At 52.4% G+C, this 17,371-nt stretch overlaps 1 protein-coding gene across 2 annotated transcripts; it reads left to right on the top strand.

The window, feature by feature from the left end:
* Positions 1-44: 44 nt before the first annotated feature.
* Positions 45-16,018, top strand: LOC125925565 (low affinity immunoglobulin gamma Fc region receptor II-like). 2 transcript variants are annotated; one of them, XM_049634612.1, is made up of 8 exons: positions 45-351; positions 5,050-5,070; positions 6,516-6,770; positions 9,975-10,229; positions 10,938-11,060; positions 12,930-12,977; positions 14,881-14,918; positions 14,998-16,018. In XM_049634612.1, the coding sequence occupies exons 1-8, from the start codon at positions 240-242 to the stop codon at positions 15,085-15,087; spliced, it is 942 nt and encodes a 313-aa protein (XP_049490569.1). In that variant the 5' UTR covers positions 45-239; the 3' UTR covers positions 15,088-16,018. The 2 variants fall into 2 exon arrangements, with proteins under 2 accessions (XP_049490569.1, XP_049490570.1); XM_049634613.1 differs by lacking the exon at positions 12,930-12,977.
* The last annotated feature ends 1,353 nt before the right edge of the window (positions 16,019-17,371 follow it).

Here is a 17,371-nt window from a genome sequence, read left to right as displayed (position 1 = left end):
AATTTGGAATTGGGCTGAGCCAGATCCATTCTGGGAAGCTCCGAATCTTCTGGGAGGGAACGGTTGAGAGGAAAAAGGGTGGAAGGGGAGGGGCCTATGGTAAAACAACATTTCTTTTCACTTCCTCTTTGGGACTTCAGAATTGGTCTGTCCTCCCCCCGGGTGGAATCGGTCAGGCCTCGAGAGAAGTCTGGGACTGCCACGCCGGTGCTGCCAGGGCCACCGTGTGCCAGGAATTGATGCAGATCCCTTCAACCCGCCCCCTCCCTGCTGCCCGGAGTGACCGAGCCGAGTGTGTGCCCTGCCCCCCTTTGGGCGACATGCTACTGTGGACAGCTCTGCTCTTCTTGGGTGAGTCCGGGTCCCCAGAGGCAGGTGCACTTTCCTACCTCAGCTGCTGCCACCCTGGTTGGGCAGAGGTCGGGCGAGGATGAGGGGTGGCACGGGAAGCCCATCAAGGAAACGAGGAGGGTGAAGGCCCGCTGATGAAGAGCAAACTCGGACAACCCGGCTGGCCTTGGCAAACAAGAACACTGGCAGTTTTGGTGGTTGTTTTTAGTGTCTTTTGCCCAGGATCCCCGGGGCAGTCAGGTCACTGGTGCTCTGCCACTCATTACACCCGAAAAGTCCAGTGACCTAGATTTGAGTGACTAATGAGTGGCCAGCACGTTTCCCTTCCTTAGAAATTTGTGTTTCCCAGGGACCAGATCTCAGGCGGGAGGGCTAAGGCTGTCTGAGACAAGAGGTAGGGAGGAAGCAATAGCCATTCTCTGTGCCCCTGAAACCACTTCAGGCAGCAGAAGCCTCTTCTGTTCATGTGTCAGATTTCCCTGGGAAGGAGCACAAGAGGGTCTGGGTTATCCAGGGAACAGGGGCTCAGAGAACACCCAACCTGGACAATTCTGGAATCGCCCATCGTAGGACCAGAGAAACCACGCGTGCCTCTTTGTACTGCACACACGCGCGGGGCTAGGTCCTGGGTCTGATCGTGGAGAAAGCCAGAGTCCTAGGCCAAGATGGAGAGCCAAAGACTGATGGTGCCGGCTGGGCAGAAGTCGGGGGAGACCAACTAGGGGAGCTCTATTGCCGGGATTGTCTCCCCAAGCTCAACTGCTAGAGTTTCCAGCCTCAAATACACCTCAGGATGGCCCCAGACCCCGCAAGTCAGGGACTCTGACTGATAATGAAATCTGGGCATCTCCGGGAGCCCTCGGCCCTCAGTGCTGAATGATACCGGGATAGGGGGTGGAGGTGAGAAAGAGAGGGTGTTCCCTCAGGAGCAAGATAAAATGGACTGAAGGGGCAGAGCATGTCAAAAGGGCACTGGACGGTCTCCTTTTTCACAGGGGGAAGCTCAGGCCTGGAGAGGGGCTATGCTTCTCTGCTGACAGTGCTACTGACGTGCAGGTCACCTGGACGACACTTGATGTTTTCTCCCGTTTGCCCTTTTGCTAAGTCACCGAGGGTTTGGTCCATTTTTCCCATTCTTCCTTGGGCCACCACATTTAGGTCTTCGTCACTCGATCACTCAACTTTTAGAACGGCCTCTGACCCCACCTCGAGTCTCTTGTCTCCTCTACTCTGAATCCATGCTTTACACTGAGGCCATGACCTCTTCAAGTACGGCCACAGCTGAGTCTTGGCACTTCAGAAACGCCTCCAGTGCTGCTCTACTGAATAAAGCCTCCCTTCTTTTTTGTTCTTTGTTTTTTTAATGTGTATTTATTTTTGAGAGAGATAGAGACAGAGCACCCAGCAGGGGAGGGGCAGAGAGAGAGAGAGACACGAATCCGAAGCAGGCCCCAGTCTCTAGGCTGTCAGCACAGAGCCTGACGCGGGGCTCAAACCCACCAACGGTGAGATCATGACCTGAGCCCAAGTCGGACGCCCAACCGACTGAGCCACCCAGGCGCCCCAGTAAAGCCCCAATTCTACCCTCTTAACCATGTTCCCATTGCCCCAAGTGGATCTTCCTCTACAGCCAGGCAATGTGTACATTGCGTTTCCTGCAGAATTTCTACAGATTCCACAAACTGCCCTGTTGAAACATTAAATAAATGCTATGTACAGGCCCTGTTCTACGACTTGGGGATTTACCAATGAATAAGACAGACGGCCTTCCTGACCTAAAGCACGCGGTCTTTGTCTCCCTTACAATGATTCTACAGAGGGTGTGTTCCCTACCATTTGTTGAGTGTGGAATGAATAAATGGCCGATGACTTCTCTCTGCTCTTCTCATCTTTTTCTTGTTTCTCCTCTTCCCCTCCTCGTAGGCTCTACTTCTTTATCTGCTCTCCTGTCCCGCACTGTCCCTCTCGCCAGTCCCACACTGGTTTTTAGCTCTCACCTCTACGTCAAAGCTTCCAAACCCATCCCTCTTGTTTGTATCAACTACAATTGCGTGTTTCCACCTGCCGGTTGGACGCCTCCACATTGATATGCCAGCTCAGAAACAAAACATACTCAAACTCAACTTAACATCTTCGCCTTACGAATGCACACCTCCTCCTAACACATATATCTGTGCGAACGGGAGTAACTTTCTCCTAGCCATCCGCTTACATTACCACCGTCCCCGGTTCTGCCTCTTAAATTTCTCTCGTGTGTGTATCTTCTTCACTTCCCATTGTCAATACGACTGTGGCCCCTCTTATTTCCCACCTAGACTCATTCAATAAGCGATTTCCAGAGCCTTGGCCAATACAATTGATACGGCTACTGCCCTCTTTGAGCTTACATTCTCCTGGGAGATATAAACAACAAGTAAGCAAACACAGAGGCGTAAATATAAATTGGAAAGGGCCGTGAAGATGTAAACAGGATACTCTTATAAGAAAAATCCTTGTGGGGAAGAAGAGAGGGCGGCTCACTTAAACAGGATGATAGGAAAAGTATTTTCTGAGGAGGTGACCTTGAGCTGAGACTTTGAGCATAGCAAGGATCTAGCCATTGGAAGAGAAAAAGGAAGTAGGTCTAGAGAAGAGGGATGAGCTTACACAAAAGCCCCAAGTGTCAGGAATCTAAAGAGGAGCTCAGTGAGTAGGGGAAGAGGGCCTCAAGATGGGAGGGGAGAGGGGAGCAGAGCCCTTGCCCTGTGTGGCCTCATAAAGATGTACACTTTATTTCAAGAGCAAAGGAAGGCCCTTGAAGGCTTGCAAGCAGGGGAGTGATGTTATACGATCTGATACTTTTATTATTATTTTTTAATGTTTATTTATTTTTGAGAGAGAGAAAGAGAGCACGAGCAGGGGAGGGGCAGAGAGAGAGGGAGACACAGAATCCGAAGCAGGCTCCAGGCTCCGAGCTGTCTGTGGAGAGCCCAGCCTGGGGCTTGAACTCATAAACCGTAAGATCATGACCTGAGCCAAAGCCAGATGCTCACCCAACTGAGCCACCCAGGCGCCCCTCTGATCTGATATTTAAAATTTTTCTTAATGTTTGTTTATTCTTGAGGGAGAGAGAGGGGGACAGAGTATGAATGGGGGAGGGGCAGGGAGAGAGGGAGACACAGAATCCGAAGCAGGCTCCAGGCTCTGAGCTGTCAGCACAGAGCCCGACGCGGGGCTCGAGCCCACGGACCGCGAGAGCATGACCTGAGCCGAAGTGGGACGCTTAACCCACTGAGCCACCCAGGCGCCCCGGATGTGATATTTTACAAATAACTCCGGCCTTTCTGTGGGAAGTGGATTGTAGGGGGACACAGGAGTGAGGAGAGGAGTTAGGAGGTGGAAAAAAGCTGGTGGTGACCTAAACCTGCACGGCAGTCACGGGCACGGAGTGAAGCCGACAGACTCCAGGCCTAAGCGGGAAGCAGAATCAACAAGATTCACTGATGTGAAAGGGGGTGGGGGGCTTGGGAGAAGGAGGGGAATAGAGGTGAGTTGCAGTTTTCAGGCTTGGCTAACTGGGTAGGTAGTGAAGACGTGCAATTTCGCGGGGAAGGACGGGAGAGAGACGTTAGAGCGAACGGGCAACGGCAGAGTCCAAACTGCGGCGAACGAAACAGTGAATGGAAGGAGTAGAAACGAGGGTGGCCCACGGGGGAAAAAACATTTTTGAGAAATCTGGCTCTGAAAGGGAGCAGAGAAACGCTTTTAGAATTGCATGTGGGATCAAGCGAGAAGCTTTTTTTTTTTTTTTCTTTTAATGAAAGATCCTGGGATATGTTTACGTTGACGGGCCAGACCCGGCTGAGAAGGAGAAATTGATGATGCAGAAGAGGGTGGGAGTAACAGAGAGAGGGAAATGCTTGCCAGGGTGACAGAGAGGACAACACAGCCTGGAGACGGACCAGGGAGAGACGCAGGGAGGCTTTGCCCAGAGAACAGGGAGAAAGGAAGTTGGACAGAGGTGCAGACTGAGCTGGGGGAAGGCGTGAGGTTTCCTACCAGCTTTTGTTTTCTGTGAATTACGGAGGAAGGAGTCGGGCTTTAGGAGAGAAGGGTTCCGAGGCAGAGAGCAGGGAAGTTTTGGCAGCGAGAAAAGATGAGTGTTACTGGGCAGCAGAGCAAATTTACTGGAGAAAATTGTCTGAGGGACGCCTGGGTGGCTCAGTTGGTTAAGCGCCCTACTTTGGCTCAGGTGGTGATCTCGCGGTTCATGGGGTTCATGGGTTCGAGCCCCGCGTCGGGCTCTGTGCCGACAGCTCAGAGCCTGGAGCCTGCTTCAATTCTGTGTCTCTGTCTCTCTGCCCCTCCCCTGCGCAGGCTCTGTCTCTGTCTCTGTCTCTCTCTCTGTCTCAAAAATAAACATTAAAAAAGAAAATTTAAAAAAATTTTTCAGAATGACAGTTCAGTGTCCTTTTGAATATGGTGACCGCAAATTTATAGAAACATCCATCTGCCTGCTTGTGTAGGTGATTTTAGTAACACACAGCTGAACCAGTAAAGACAGGGACAATACAGAGACAGCCAAGGGTAAGGAAGTTAAGGGGATTTGCATAGGGGGCTTTTTTTTTTTTTTTTTTTTTTTTTTTTTGAGGGGATGCTTTGTAATGATGAATCATCAGATCTAAACTCCAGGCTGATCTTTGCTTTTCTCTCTTACAGGTCCAGTCCTTGGGACACCTGGTAAGTGCTCCCCCCACATCCTCTCCCTCCCCCAGCCACCTTCTTCCTCTACTCCCAGCACCCCATCTGGAGGTGCCCTGAATGCACCAGTAACCCCATACTGAAGTGGAGTCTCCCAGAAGATGCCCCGCCCACTCCCCTCCTTTCTCTTTCCCCTTCTCCCAGGGAAGCAGGGGAGCCTTGGGGGCATAGGTGGCTTCAGCCCTTCCGGTTCCCTGCTGGTGAGCTGTAACTCGTCTCTCTCGCACCTTCCTCTCCCCAAGTAAAATCAAGAGCCCGGACAATTTTAGTTTCAGCTGCATACAAAATCCCATCATCTGCTTGGGATGTCTCCGTGTGTTGATAAATTTTCCACTTTGGGTGTATCTGAGGGCTTCAGGGCCTGTTTCCCTGGAGAGAAATAGGAGAGACCCCTGGGTGCAGCTTGCTGAAGCAAACTCTGCAGGGCCTTCTTTCTCTCTGCCACTAAGCTCCCCAGGTCCCAGGCCCCCCGGGGGGGGAGGCGGAGGTTCTTCCTGGGGCACTGAACCCAGGATCCCTAGACTGCCCCCCCCCCACCCCAGCCTTTCTCTCTCTTTCTTTATCCTTTTGAGGCCACAGAGCCTCCACTGAACTTGGGTGAGGATAGGTCTAGTCTAAGGGATAAAGATTGACATCAGGTCCGAACGGAAACCTGATGTCTGCCTCATGCCTGACACTTTCACCAGATGCTCCCACGGTCTTCATCCAGCTCTGCAGAGAGTTTATCCACAGTGTTCACATGCCTCAGGTTACAGGGGAGGAAAGTGAGTTCCAAAAGGGCATGTATGTGTAGTGTGTGTGTGTGTGTGTGTGTGTGTGTGAAAGAGAGAGACAGAGAGAGAGAGAGGAAGGAAGGAAGGAAGGAAGGAACAAAGAAACAAGGAAGAGACAGAAAGAGAAGAAAGAAAGGAAAGAAAGAAAGAGAGGAAAGAAAAAAAGAGAGGAAAGAGAGGAAAGAAAGAAAGAAAGAAAGAAAAAAGAAGGAAAGAAAGAGAGGAAAAGAAAGAAAGAAAAGAAAGAGGAAAGAAAGAAAGAAAGAAAGAAAGGAAAGAAAGATAGAAAGAAAAGAGGAAAGAAAGAAAGAAAAGAAAGAGAGGAAAGAAAGAAAGAAAGAAAGACCTGCTTTGGATGGCCCCCCATGAGATACACTTCCAGAATGTTTGCCTTGCCCCTTCTCCCTTTCTCTTACCTCTTGCCCTATCTTTCCGAGGAACGGCGACACTCTCTGAGGGGACCTGGCTTCCCAGGGGCCCCTGCGGTAGGGTGTAGGAGTAAAAGGAGCTGCCTACATTTGCAGAACGGTTCTGGGCCGGGTTCCACGCTTGATGTCCCCAGCGGGACCTCAGGTGCTTGAAATTCGGGGCCCGCTTAGGCTCTTGGGGCCCCTTTTCCTCATGCTTCCCCTTCTCTCTGCCCCGGAGCAGGTCTCCCGAAGGCTGTGGTGGACCTGGAGCCCCCGTGGATCCTCGTGCTCCGGGAGGACGATGTGACTCTGAAGTGCCAGGGGGCCCACACAGCCGGGGACCACTCCATCCGGTGGTTCCATAATGGGAGCTCCATCCCCACGCAGGTCCGGCCCAACTACAGCTTTAAGGCCACCGAGAAGGATAGAGGGGAGTACGCGTGCCAGACGGACCAGACCAGCCTCAGTGACCCCGTGTATCTGGATGTGTTTTCCGGTCAGTGGAGGAAGGCCCCGGGGACGGTCCGGGAGGGCAAGGAGAGACGGAATCTGCTTACAGAGGTTTTTTAGGGAAGCGAGGTGGCCTGTTTACTGGGAAGCATCGCCGTGAGCTGTTTGAAGTTGTTTTCTCCACTTGTTTCCCTTTTCACCCACCCCCTTTGCTCGGTGTGTGTTCCTAAGAGATTCCTGATTGAGCGAGAACCTTACGAGGGCTACAAACAAGCAGCCCCGGGGTGTGAGAGAAGCAGAAGGAAATTCTGACTGCATAGAAACCCATTTTTGTAGCAGTCACGGAGCGCAGACGGACCACAGCTGAGTCCCTGGCCTGGACATTACCAGCCGTGTAAACACCGAGCTACGGTCTGCCCTCGGGCCTGTTTCCTCATCTGCTCCTGGGGGCTAATTATGCCTCCTTCCCCGGGTCCTGGTGGTACCAGCATTTCCCTGCCCCCTGCCCTCCAGGCAACTTGACCTGAAAATTGTGTTTTAACTATCTTTGCATTTCCAGCCCCTGACAAGGGCAGGCCTTAAAGGATGTTTGCTAAACAGAGGACCGGTTATACAAAGCTCCGGGCAAAACAGTAGTTTCTCCCTGAAGAAAAGCCACCAGGCAATTGAGATGCATACCGTCCCTGTTACTCTTCCTGTCGTCCCTTTCCCTCACCTGATTCCCGAATTTTCCTCAAAAGCATGGGGCCTGCTGCCCACCCCACCCCCACGGCCCACTCTCAGCCCAGCAGGAAGTGACAGGCCTGGAGGGAAAGCTCTGAGGACCGGCAGGGCCTTGACCTGTGTGTCCCTGTCCCTCCAGGAAGGGAAGGAGGTGAGACAATCCCCCTCAACCAAGCCCCCCTCAGCCCCCCCGCCAGTGCATCCGCAGCCAGCCATTGGAGCAGGGAGGGGCTGTGTGCGCCTTCTCTGCAAGGCTTCCAGAAGATTGCAGAGGACTTTCGTTCCCAGATTGACAGAAAGGCCCTTGGATTACCCGAAGAACATATGGGGACCGCGAACATGAAACTGGGCCCTGCTCTCAAGATCTGCCCCAAGACCCATGTGCTCAAGGAGACCTCAGGTGGCCCGCTCGCAACCCAGCCTGAGGAGGACACTCCCCAGTATTCATGTCCAAACCTGGTACGAGCACAGACTTTGCAGGGAAGGAAGGGCCAGTCACCTAGACAGGGAAGAGATGTGCAGGAATCGGTTGCTGGGGCCACGTGGCAGCAGCTTTGGCTTTTTCTCTGGGCTCTACTTTATTATTATTACTTTTTTAAGTTTATTTATTTTGAGGGAGAGAGAGAGAAACAGAGCACGTGAGCAGGAGAGGGGCAGAGAGAGACGTAGTAGGGAGAGAATCCCAAGCCGGTTCTGAGCTGTCCGCGCAGAACCCGACTCGACGCGGGGCAGGATCCCACAAACCGCGAGACCGTGACCTGAACTGAAACCAAGAATCGGATGCTCCACAGACTGAGCCACCCGGGCGCCCCTCTACTTTAGTTTTTAAAAGCTTGACAGTCTCAGCATTCCTGCCTACCCTCGTCCCATCTTCTGAAAGAGGCAGTCAGTCCAGGGGACCAGGGCCGCCTGGCCTCACCCTGGAGTGCAGTGTCCAGCCAGGGTCCCGGTTCTCCGAGAGGAGGAATCTGCAGAAGGGAAAGGGGAGGAAGTGGGTGGAACGTGTCTCCCCAGCAGGAGGGGTAGGCTTTTCTAGCTGGTGGGACCCAAGTAGCAGGATTTGGTGTCATCCTCTGTGCCCAGATTTCCTGCTGTAGCTGGGGCACCACCTGGGTACTGAGTATCTCTTCCTGTAACCGCGGCAGGGTCACCAGCCAGTGTAGAGACTTGGTTGGCCTCATTCTGGTTGGGGCCGGCCCGCGCCTGGCTGTTGTCACTCTTCCCGCCCCCTCCACCCCCCTCCACCCCTACCTCCCTATAATTCTGCTCTCTTCTTCCACCTCTCTTTCCAACTCGTGCTCAGCTCTGTCCTCTGGCTTTAGAGAAAAGGAGTGGGGTGGCTGGTGGCTCAGTTGGTTGAGCATCCGACTTCGGCTCAGGTCATGATCTTCGTGGGTTCAAGCCCCACGTCGGCCTCTGTGCTGACAGCTTGGAGCCTGGAGCCTGCTTGGGATTCTGTGTCTCCGTCTCGCTCTGCCCCTCCCCTGCTCATGCTCTGTCTCTGTCTCTCTTTCTCTCTCTCCCTCACAAAAATAAAAATTAAAGAAAGAAAAGAAAAGAAAAGAAAAGAAAAGGAGTACCTGGGCTGAGGTCAGGAGTACAAATATCCCTCATAGGCTCTGTTCCCTATACAACAAAATTACTAAATATTTTTTTCTTCTTCGGTAAAAGGATGAAAATTGGGGGGGAAGGGGTACGCAGCAGGCTAGTGCCCCGCCCATGACACTGCTGCCTTCAGGCAAAGACCCCGCTGAAGTAAAACTCCACGTTACCAACATACGCCAAATAAACTAATATTTGTTTCATGTCCATGATTTCGTACTCTCCCAGAAGATGCGTGTCGCTGCCGTGTCCCCTCACATGTTACCTCCTAGGTCAGACTGGATCTCTCCCATCGCTCCCCCAAGGAAGGGACCGCATCCTGGGGTCTTTTTTTTTGGTGTTTTGTTTTTTCTTTTTTTTAATGTTTATTTATTTTGAGAGAGAGAGAGAGACAGAGCATGAGCAGGAAAGGGGCAGAGAGAGAGGGAGACACAGACTCTGAAACAGGCTCCAGGCTCTGAGCTGTCAGCACAGAGCCTGACGCGGGGCTCGAACTCACAGACTGTGGGATCATGACCTGAGCCGCAGTCGACAGCTTACCTGACTGAGCCACCCAGGCGCCCCCCCCCTTTTTGGGTGCGGTCTCTTGTATCCTTCTCACTAGGGCCTCCTGGGCAGGACGGGGCTGTAGCTGCCCTCTCTCAGGACAGGAAAGAGAAGACGGGCGTATCCTGAACACCTACTACGTGCCAGAAACTATTGTAGATGCGTGGTATTACGTCATCCATTTTCACAGCTGAGGAATCCAGAAGAGGCCCAAGATTGCCGAGCTCCCAAATGATGGAGCCAGCTTTGGAGACCAGGGCCGCTGGATTGCGATCTCAAGCTCTTCCCTCCACACACTGTGTCCCACCAGTAAGGACAGGGTGGGTCTCAGAGTTGAGTCAAGACCTGCTGGGTCCTGGGGTCCCTTTGTGTCTTTCAGACTGGCTGGTGCTCCAGACCCCTAGCCTGGTGTTCCAGAAGGGGGAGCCCATCGTGCTGAGGTGCCACAGCTGGAGGAACAAGCCTCTGTACAAGATCACGTTCTTCCAGAATGGAAAATCCAAGCAGTTTTCCCCCATGAATTCCACCTTCTCCATCCCACGGGCAAACCTCAGTCACAGCGGCGAGTACCATTGCACGGGACTGATAGGGAGGAGTCTGCAGGCGTCACAGCCCGTGGCCATCACCGTCCAAGGTGGGAGCCCCATCAGGATGGAGAGAGGACTGGGGGCTGGACAGTTATGGCCGAGGTCCTACGGGCCTACTCGGGGGCCTGAGAAATGCCACAGCCGAAACAGTTGGGCGCTGAGGCAAAGGGGGGAGGCACGGGGCGGGGGGGCTTGATAAATATTGGCCAAGGGGCAGCAGTAGGGGCTACGGTTCAGAGCCCTCAGCCTCAGGTCCCAGCTGAAAAGGCTGGGTGCCGCTGAAAATGCAGGCGCCTACTAAGGACAGCAATGGCACAGAGCTCCCTCTTTGGTGCAGAGGTTCCTTGAGCTCCTGGACGTCCCCAAGAACTGAGGGTTTCGGTTCTTCTTAGTTCTCGTGCCATGTACATTGGCTTGCTCCCCAAGGCATGGCGTGTCCCCGACAGTTCAAGGTCTTGCTGGGTCCAGTGGCGGTGCTTCCCACCAAGGAAGGCTTCAGGCCCCCCTCCCTTCTCTCCCTGAAGCTGACAGGAGCCCTTCCCTCTGCCCCCACACAGGCCCTCGTGTGCCTCTAGGAGGCACCTGGTGTGGGGGAGGCACACATCCAGCCACAGCAACCCCATTCAGGGGAGGTGGGGGAGGAAGTGAGTGTAGCATCTGCAAGGGACCCAGACACAAAGCAGCTCCCGGGGAGAAGCCCTGAGCACTGTGGGAGGTGGGAGAGTACCGCCTGTCCTGAAGTCTCTCCTCTTCAGGGTCCAGTTGGAGCGACTCCTCAGTGACGGTGATGATTGCGGTCGCGGTCGCTGGCATTGCTGCCGTGGCCATCCTTGCTGCCGTTGTGGCCTGGTTCCGCCACAGGCAAAAGCAGACTTCAGGTTTGTGGCTTCTCTTGGTTCCTCTTGTTATCAGTTCCTACTTGGCCAACGCCCTAACCCCAAACATTTCCAGAACCCTTCTCTTGGGGCTAAGAGAATCTTTGTAATTCGGACATAGCCCCTTGTTTTGTTTTGTTTTTGTTTTTAGTTTATTTATTTATTTTGAGAGAGAGGGAGAGGAAGAGAGAGAGAGGGGGGGGCAGAGAGAGAGGGAGAGAGAGGATCCCAAGCAGGCTCCTTGCTGTCAGTGCAGAGCCCAGTGCGGAGCTCGATCCCACGAACCGTGAGATCATGATGTGCGCTGAAATCAAGAGTCAGGTGCTTAACCTCCTGAGTCACCCAGGTGTCCCCACAACCCACGTTTTATTCATTCATTCATTCATTCATTCAACAAGGCTCGAACGAACTTGTGTACGTGCACAGCACCGTGCTAGGCAGGGGAGGCTAAGTCCGAGCTCCGCTCTCAAGGAGCTCACCATGCAGTGGCAACGACAGATGTGGGAACAGCAGAAGTACAAGCGAATCGTTACAACTGGGTGGGATGAAAGCAATGGTAGAGAGTTGCAAAGGCTATGGGTTCAGAGGACACGAGAGCCCACACGAGGCAGCACGCGGTGAGCCATCAGAGAAGCTTTGTCGCGACGCGGTGGCACATGTAGTGACCCACGCACACGTGGTGGGGCCAGACCACCCGAGTTTAGATCTCGGCTCCACGGCTCCCCCGCTTTGTGGGCTTGGGTGAGTTATTCCCCACCTCTGGGCCCCCGTGTCTTCATCTGGAAAGTGAGGACGCTAATCGAACCCACCTCGCAGGATTGGAGGAGGATAAACGAGGCTGAGCTCTCACGACGGTGCCGAGTACCTAGCAAACAGCACGCAAGTAAGAGCCGTTGTCATTATGGAGGAGGCCGTACGTGAGGGGAGCAGTTAGCCAGGCCAAGTGGGCCGGAAGAGCATTCTAGACATGGAAATGGGGAACACTGCAGCTGGGCTGGGACTTGAGGGAAGGGCAAGGAGGGCGCTGGAGGCAGTTGGAGGCACTGAGGCCATGAATTGCAAGGCACGAAGGAAGGAGGCCTGAGTCAGGCAGGCAAATGGACGAGGGCCGGGTCACGCAGACCGCGGAGGCCACGTTAAAGAACGAAACTGTGTTCCAAAGAGGATGGCAAGACCACAGGAGGGAAGTAACCGTAACTCCTCGCTCACTTCCCCTCAGCACCACCCAGCACAGTTTGCCAGGCAGCCTTCCGTTCACTGATGGGTGCGCTGAAGATTCTGGGCCCTTGGAAACCAGTTCCTTCCCGCTTAGCACTAACGCAAACGAGCTGAGAGAGGAGGGCAGGTGCCATAGAGATCTAATAGGCAAATCGTCGCTGTTCATCACGTGGAAAAGCCGGCTTGCTGGAGAGGAAGTCGGAAGACACCCAGGGGAAGAAGGCAGAAAATGACTCAGAGCCATTGAGAGGAGGAAAGACTGTTACTAACACCTCTCAAAGCACTTTGCAAGCCTGCACCTCAGTCACTGATGGCAAGCAAATGCGGAGATGTGGAGAGAGACACTGACTGGGAGAAAGTAGTGCTTTTTTAAAAGGCAGAACGAGCCTGAGAAAGATGCCTCGGAGGGGCCTTTCTGGCGGTCCCAGGAGACGCCACGGTTAACCCAAGCGCCCAACCTGTCTCTCTGGACCAGGCCCTTTTACAGGCAGGGCCTGGGCAGGAGAGCCAGGGCGTGCGGAGGAGTCTCTGTGGGGGAGGGGTCTGTGTTGGTTCTAATCCATTCCTGCCCTGGGTCCTTGTCCCAGGACTCAGGCCCCAGCCCACAGTCCTACTAACCTTCTATGCACCCCCCCTCCCCCCTGGCTCTCCTAGGATACCCTGAGCACAGGGAAATGGGAGAGACCCTCCCTGAGGAACCAGGTGAGTGCAGCTCCCCGCCTGGGGGCCTGAGGTGCCCTGCCTGGGGCTGCCAGGTGGATTGGAGTCAGCAGGAAGCGGCTTGTGTGAGTTCAGCTGGGAGCGCAGGAGAGGGAGGGGGCGGCGGGAGGAGGACAGGGGCTCAAATCGCTTGGTCAGTTCTGAGACTAACTCCTGGGCCTCAAGAGGACCTCACGGGGGATGAGGGGCAGAAGACCACCTGTCCCAGATAGAGAGGGGAGGGCCGTGTCCGAATTTCGGAGCCAGGAACGCTGGGAACGTTTCCAGAGCAGGAAATAAGAGATATCTGGGCCTCTCTGTGGGGGTTGGCCAAGCTGGCACGGGACAGAGGTTAGAAGTGGTAAGACTGAGACAAACAGGATTGAGAGGAAAGGAGGGGGAGACCTAGGGAATACTCCCAGGACATGGTGAGGAGTCTCTGGGAGTGATGGGGTAAGGGTGGGGCACCAGGAGGAGATCTGGGCTTGAGAAAGTTCTAGAGGACTGGGTGCATTCACCAGTGAGCTTCACTTGTGGGCAAAGCTTGGTTCTGATGCCCACTTGAGTAAGTTTATTAAACATGGACGTGGTCCTAGCTCTGTCATCATCATCAGGTGGAATCTTGAATGTTCCCCACCATGGGGGTGCAGGGACCTCCCTGAGGACAGGAGTGGAGTGGCCTGGATGACCTCGAAGCCCTTCCAGGCCTGACACTCTGAGAGTCAGTGGCCATTCAACCCCCGGCTGAGGTAGGAACAGGAGTATTCGAGGCGACCTCCTGACTGTAGTTTAGCTGGAGCATGAGGGAACCCAAGACATTCTCGAGGGGCTCCCCAGCAGCAGCAAGAGAAGAACAGGAGGCCCTCGAGGACTCTGGGTCAGACGGCAGGAGTGTGACTCAGAAAAGAACCAACAGATTCGAGAGCTTGAGCAAAATGGCGTTCGTCCCGCTGTGCTTTGAGCAAGGCCCTTGCGTTCTTGGCCAGGTCACGCGGGGACGTGGGGCCTGAGCCCACACCAGGCCAAAGCAGATGTAGAATAAAGCCCCAGCACAACTGGGACAGCCACCTGGAGGTCTGGCTCTGTCCATACCGGCATAAATATATTCCACAAGTATTCATTTCACAGCCAGGCACTGAGGCTGGTTGTTTCCCATCAGCTGGCGAGGTTGCTGGGATTATTGAGAAATGTATTGGAAGGAGAATTGGGGAAGAGGTTTGCCCCAGAATTTGCAGCATGGCGAACAGAGACTCTTTGTGTTCAGAGGGCGAGTGGAGACACTAAACGTATTGTCCCAGACCCTCCAGCCCCTTCCTGAGGAATGCTGCTTCGCAGATACTGAGGCTACTTCCCGCCCTGGCGAAGTGAGCTTTTTGGCAAAACACATGTGGGAATTTGGTGTGTTTTAGCGATTTACCAGGGAGCCGACTGGCCTGATTTGCTTGCTTCCCTCTTTCCCTCCCTCGCTTTCACCGTTGCGCTTTCTTTCCCTTTAACGTCAGGGAGCATCACCTTCTTCTGAGAGTTCCCAGCAAGATGCAGGGCATCTGGCCAATGCCCAGACGCCCCCCACCCCCACCCCCGGTCTCCTGGGGTTGGCAAAAATCTGGACTTGACTTCCCTGTGATACTGAACAGCTCCCAGCTCTTCCCCGGTTCTCAGATCCCCCAAGCTGGCCAGTTTGCCTCTAGAAAAAGTCAGCCACTCTCTGAAACGCACGCGGCACAGACTGCCTCCTTCTGCCAGCTTGGCCAGGGTGGGGAGCCTGGGTGGTGAGCGAAGCTCTTGGCCTACAGGTCCTTCTTGCAGGTCTGGTTCGGGCTTTGTCTTTGCAGCCTCTGCGGCAGTGTGGTAGGTCCTCTTCTGCAACAGTGCCCTGGCTGATCTCTGTTCTTGTTGCCCACAGCCAATCTCACGGATGCTGAAGATGCCGCCAAAGTTGAGGTGAGCCGTCCCAGCCGTCTCCTTCTCCCCCCTCTTCTGCTGCCTCCATCCCTGTGACTCTCCTTTCTGCTTTCTCTAGGCTGAGAATGCCATCACCTATTCACTTCTCTTGCATCCGGAAGCCATAGAGGAAGAAGCAGAGGAGCCGGATTACCAGAACCACATTTAATCTCCGTTGTCTTGCCTGAGACCGGGGGAGGAGAATCAGAGGGGCCAGAATCGGAGAATCAGAATTCTTGCCTGGCCTGAACTCCCCTTGGGGAGGACAAGAGGCTGCTGCGGTTCCAAAGAAGGAGAAGGACTCTTCCAGAGCGACCTGTGTGAATCCTGAAGCTCCCTGTCCTCAAAGACAATACGGCCCCAGATAACTGACTGTAGTGAGTCCTTCTGTGACTCTGTCCTTCTCACCATCGAGACTCTTCTGCATACATCCACACGGCAGATAAAAAATTACATTTATTAAGAGATTGTAGCAACATGGGAAATATTTATGTCACAGGCACATGAGAAACATTATGGAAGTATGTACAATTTCAGAAATGATGAAACAGACTAACATTGGCCAACACATTAAAAGTGGTTGTTTCAGGGTCATGGCGTTAATTATGGGTGCTTTCCATTTTCCTTCCTTATTTTTCTACACAGACCATGTGTTCCTTTTATAATAAAATACTATAAAAACAACTTTCCCTTTCCCTTTTAAAGGCCGTATTGGTTGGAGTGTAGACAGGTCTATTTCTTTCCAGCGATACAAATCTTGGGCAGGTGGTGATGGGAAGGAGGTGGAGGAGAGGGAAGATTTGGAGTATAGGGTGAGTGTCCCACTTAAAACTGACTACTCTTGGGGCACCTGGGTGGCTCAGTCGGTTGAGCTTCCAACTTCGGCTCAGTTCATGATCTCACGGCTCGTGAGTTCGAGCCCCGAGTTCGACCTCTGTGCTGACAGCTCGGAGCCTGGAACCTGCTTCTGATTCTGTGTCTCCCTCTCTGCCCCTAACCCACTTGCATTCTGTCTCTGTCTCTCTCAAAAATAAATAAACATTAAAAAAAATTAAAAAAAAAAAACTGACTACTCTCAGCAAACACATCTTCTGGTTTCCATGTCTTCTTTCTTTTCCTCTGATGGCAAAGAAAACAATCGCTTTGTTTTGTAACACTTGTTCTCAGGAAGCCAAGCTTCAGATGAATCCTCAGGAGAGATTGCTGACTTCCTGTTGCTGAGGTCCTCCTATATTTACCAGCAGGACATGACCCTCTCAGAGAAGCCATCCTGGCAGGTTCGAAACACAACCGACAGCTCCCCTGAGGGTTTGGTGGGTGCCCTTGGAGCGGCCTCATTTTCCTGGGACGCTAGCACAGCCTCCTTGAACAGCATCCTTGCATTTGGGATTTAGCAGCTTCCTTCTCGGTATAGTTTCCATATCTTTCTAGGATACATTTCATAGTCCCACAATCAGATTTCACACGCACATAGTGTTATAATAATAAGGAATAGTAATGCAATAACCTAATTACTAGGTTATTGAGGGCTTACTTTATGCCAGACTAGGTGCTTTAGAATTAGAGAGTTTCAGAGTATTAGCCATTCACATTTCTTCTTCCTGTTCACATGCTCATTTTTATGGGAATAATGTATATCTATTTATAAATTTCCTGGTAGCAACTTATTTCCAAAAGGAAATCAAGATCTCTAGGTAAATTATTTTACTACACTAATATTCTTTGCATAAAATTAAAATACAGGTAAGCAAAAGAGATCATTAAAATCACCTATACGCCTAGTAACTGGAAACAGTCAATGCCGACATTCAAAGGGTGCCAATCCGTGTTCCCATCTGTAGCAAGAGGTATATGTATTTTAAAAATCGGATCACATCGTATTTTCACGTGTGCATAAGTGCACATAGACAGAAATTCATGCTCACTCTAAGTACGTAGCGCAAATAATACAGGAATATATCAGGTAAAAGCAAATGCTCCCTTTAACCATCCCCATATTGTTCCCCTTTCTGTGGGTAACTGCTCTTGAACATGTGTGTATTTCTGAATTGTTTGGTATGCATCTAACACATATTTACGGTCTTTTTAAGACCGGAAGTGGGACCATATTTTACAAATGCTTATGCAGCTGGTTTATTTCGATTGACCGCATATTACGGAGTTCTTTCCATGGAACTTTTTTCTTTTTAAGGATTATATAGTGTCCCACAGTGCAAGTACCATACCACATTTTGTTTAGCCAACACTTTAAATGTTACCAATTTTTCATTGTTACATACAATGCTGCAATAAACAATGCTTTGGGGGGGGGATATTTTTGACTGCACGTGTGACTGTTTCTGAAAGATAAAGTCCAAAATGTAGCATCATTGGCTCAAAGATACTTTCATATTGTCTCTAAGAAAGCAGCCTCCAGTGCCCCACCCCACCCCCCGGAGTATATTAGGGTGCCC

The sequence above is a fragment of the Panthera uncia genome, chromosome F1 (genome assembly GCF_023721935.1).
Source record: "Panthera uncia isolate 11264 chromosome F1, Puncia_PCG_1.0, whole genome shotgun sequence".
NCBI lineage: Eukaryota > Metazoa > Chordata > Mammalia > Carnivora > Felidae > Panthera > Panthera uncia.
This window is presented reverse-complemented; position numbering and strand designations above follow the sequence as displayed.

Coding starts and splice junctions, on each gene's coding strand:
- LOC125925565 (XM_049634612.1), top strand. CDS start 240: ATGCAGATCCCTTCAACCCGCCCCCTCCCTGCTGCCCGGAGTGACCGA. Junction 11,061..12,929: donor CAGGCAAAAGCAGACTTCAG/GTTTGTGGCTTC, acceptor TGGCTCTCCTAG/GATACCCTGAGCACAGGGAA. Junction 14,919..14,997: donor AAGATGCCGCCAAAGTTGAG/GTGAGCCGTCCC, acceptor TGCTTTCTCTAG/GCTGAGAATGCCATCACCTA.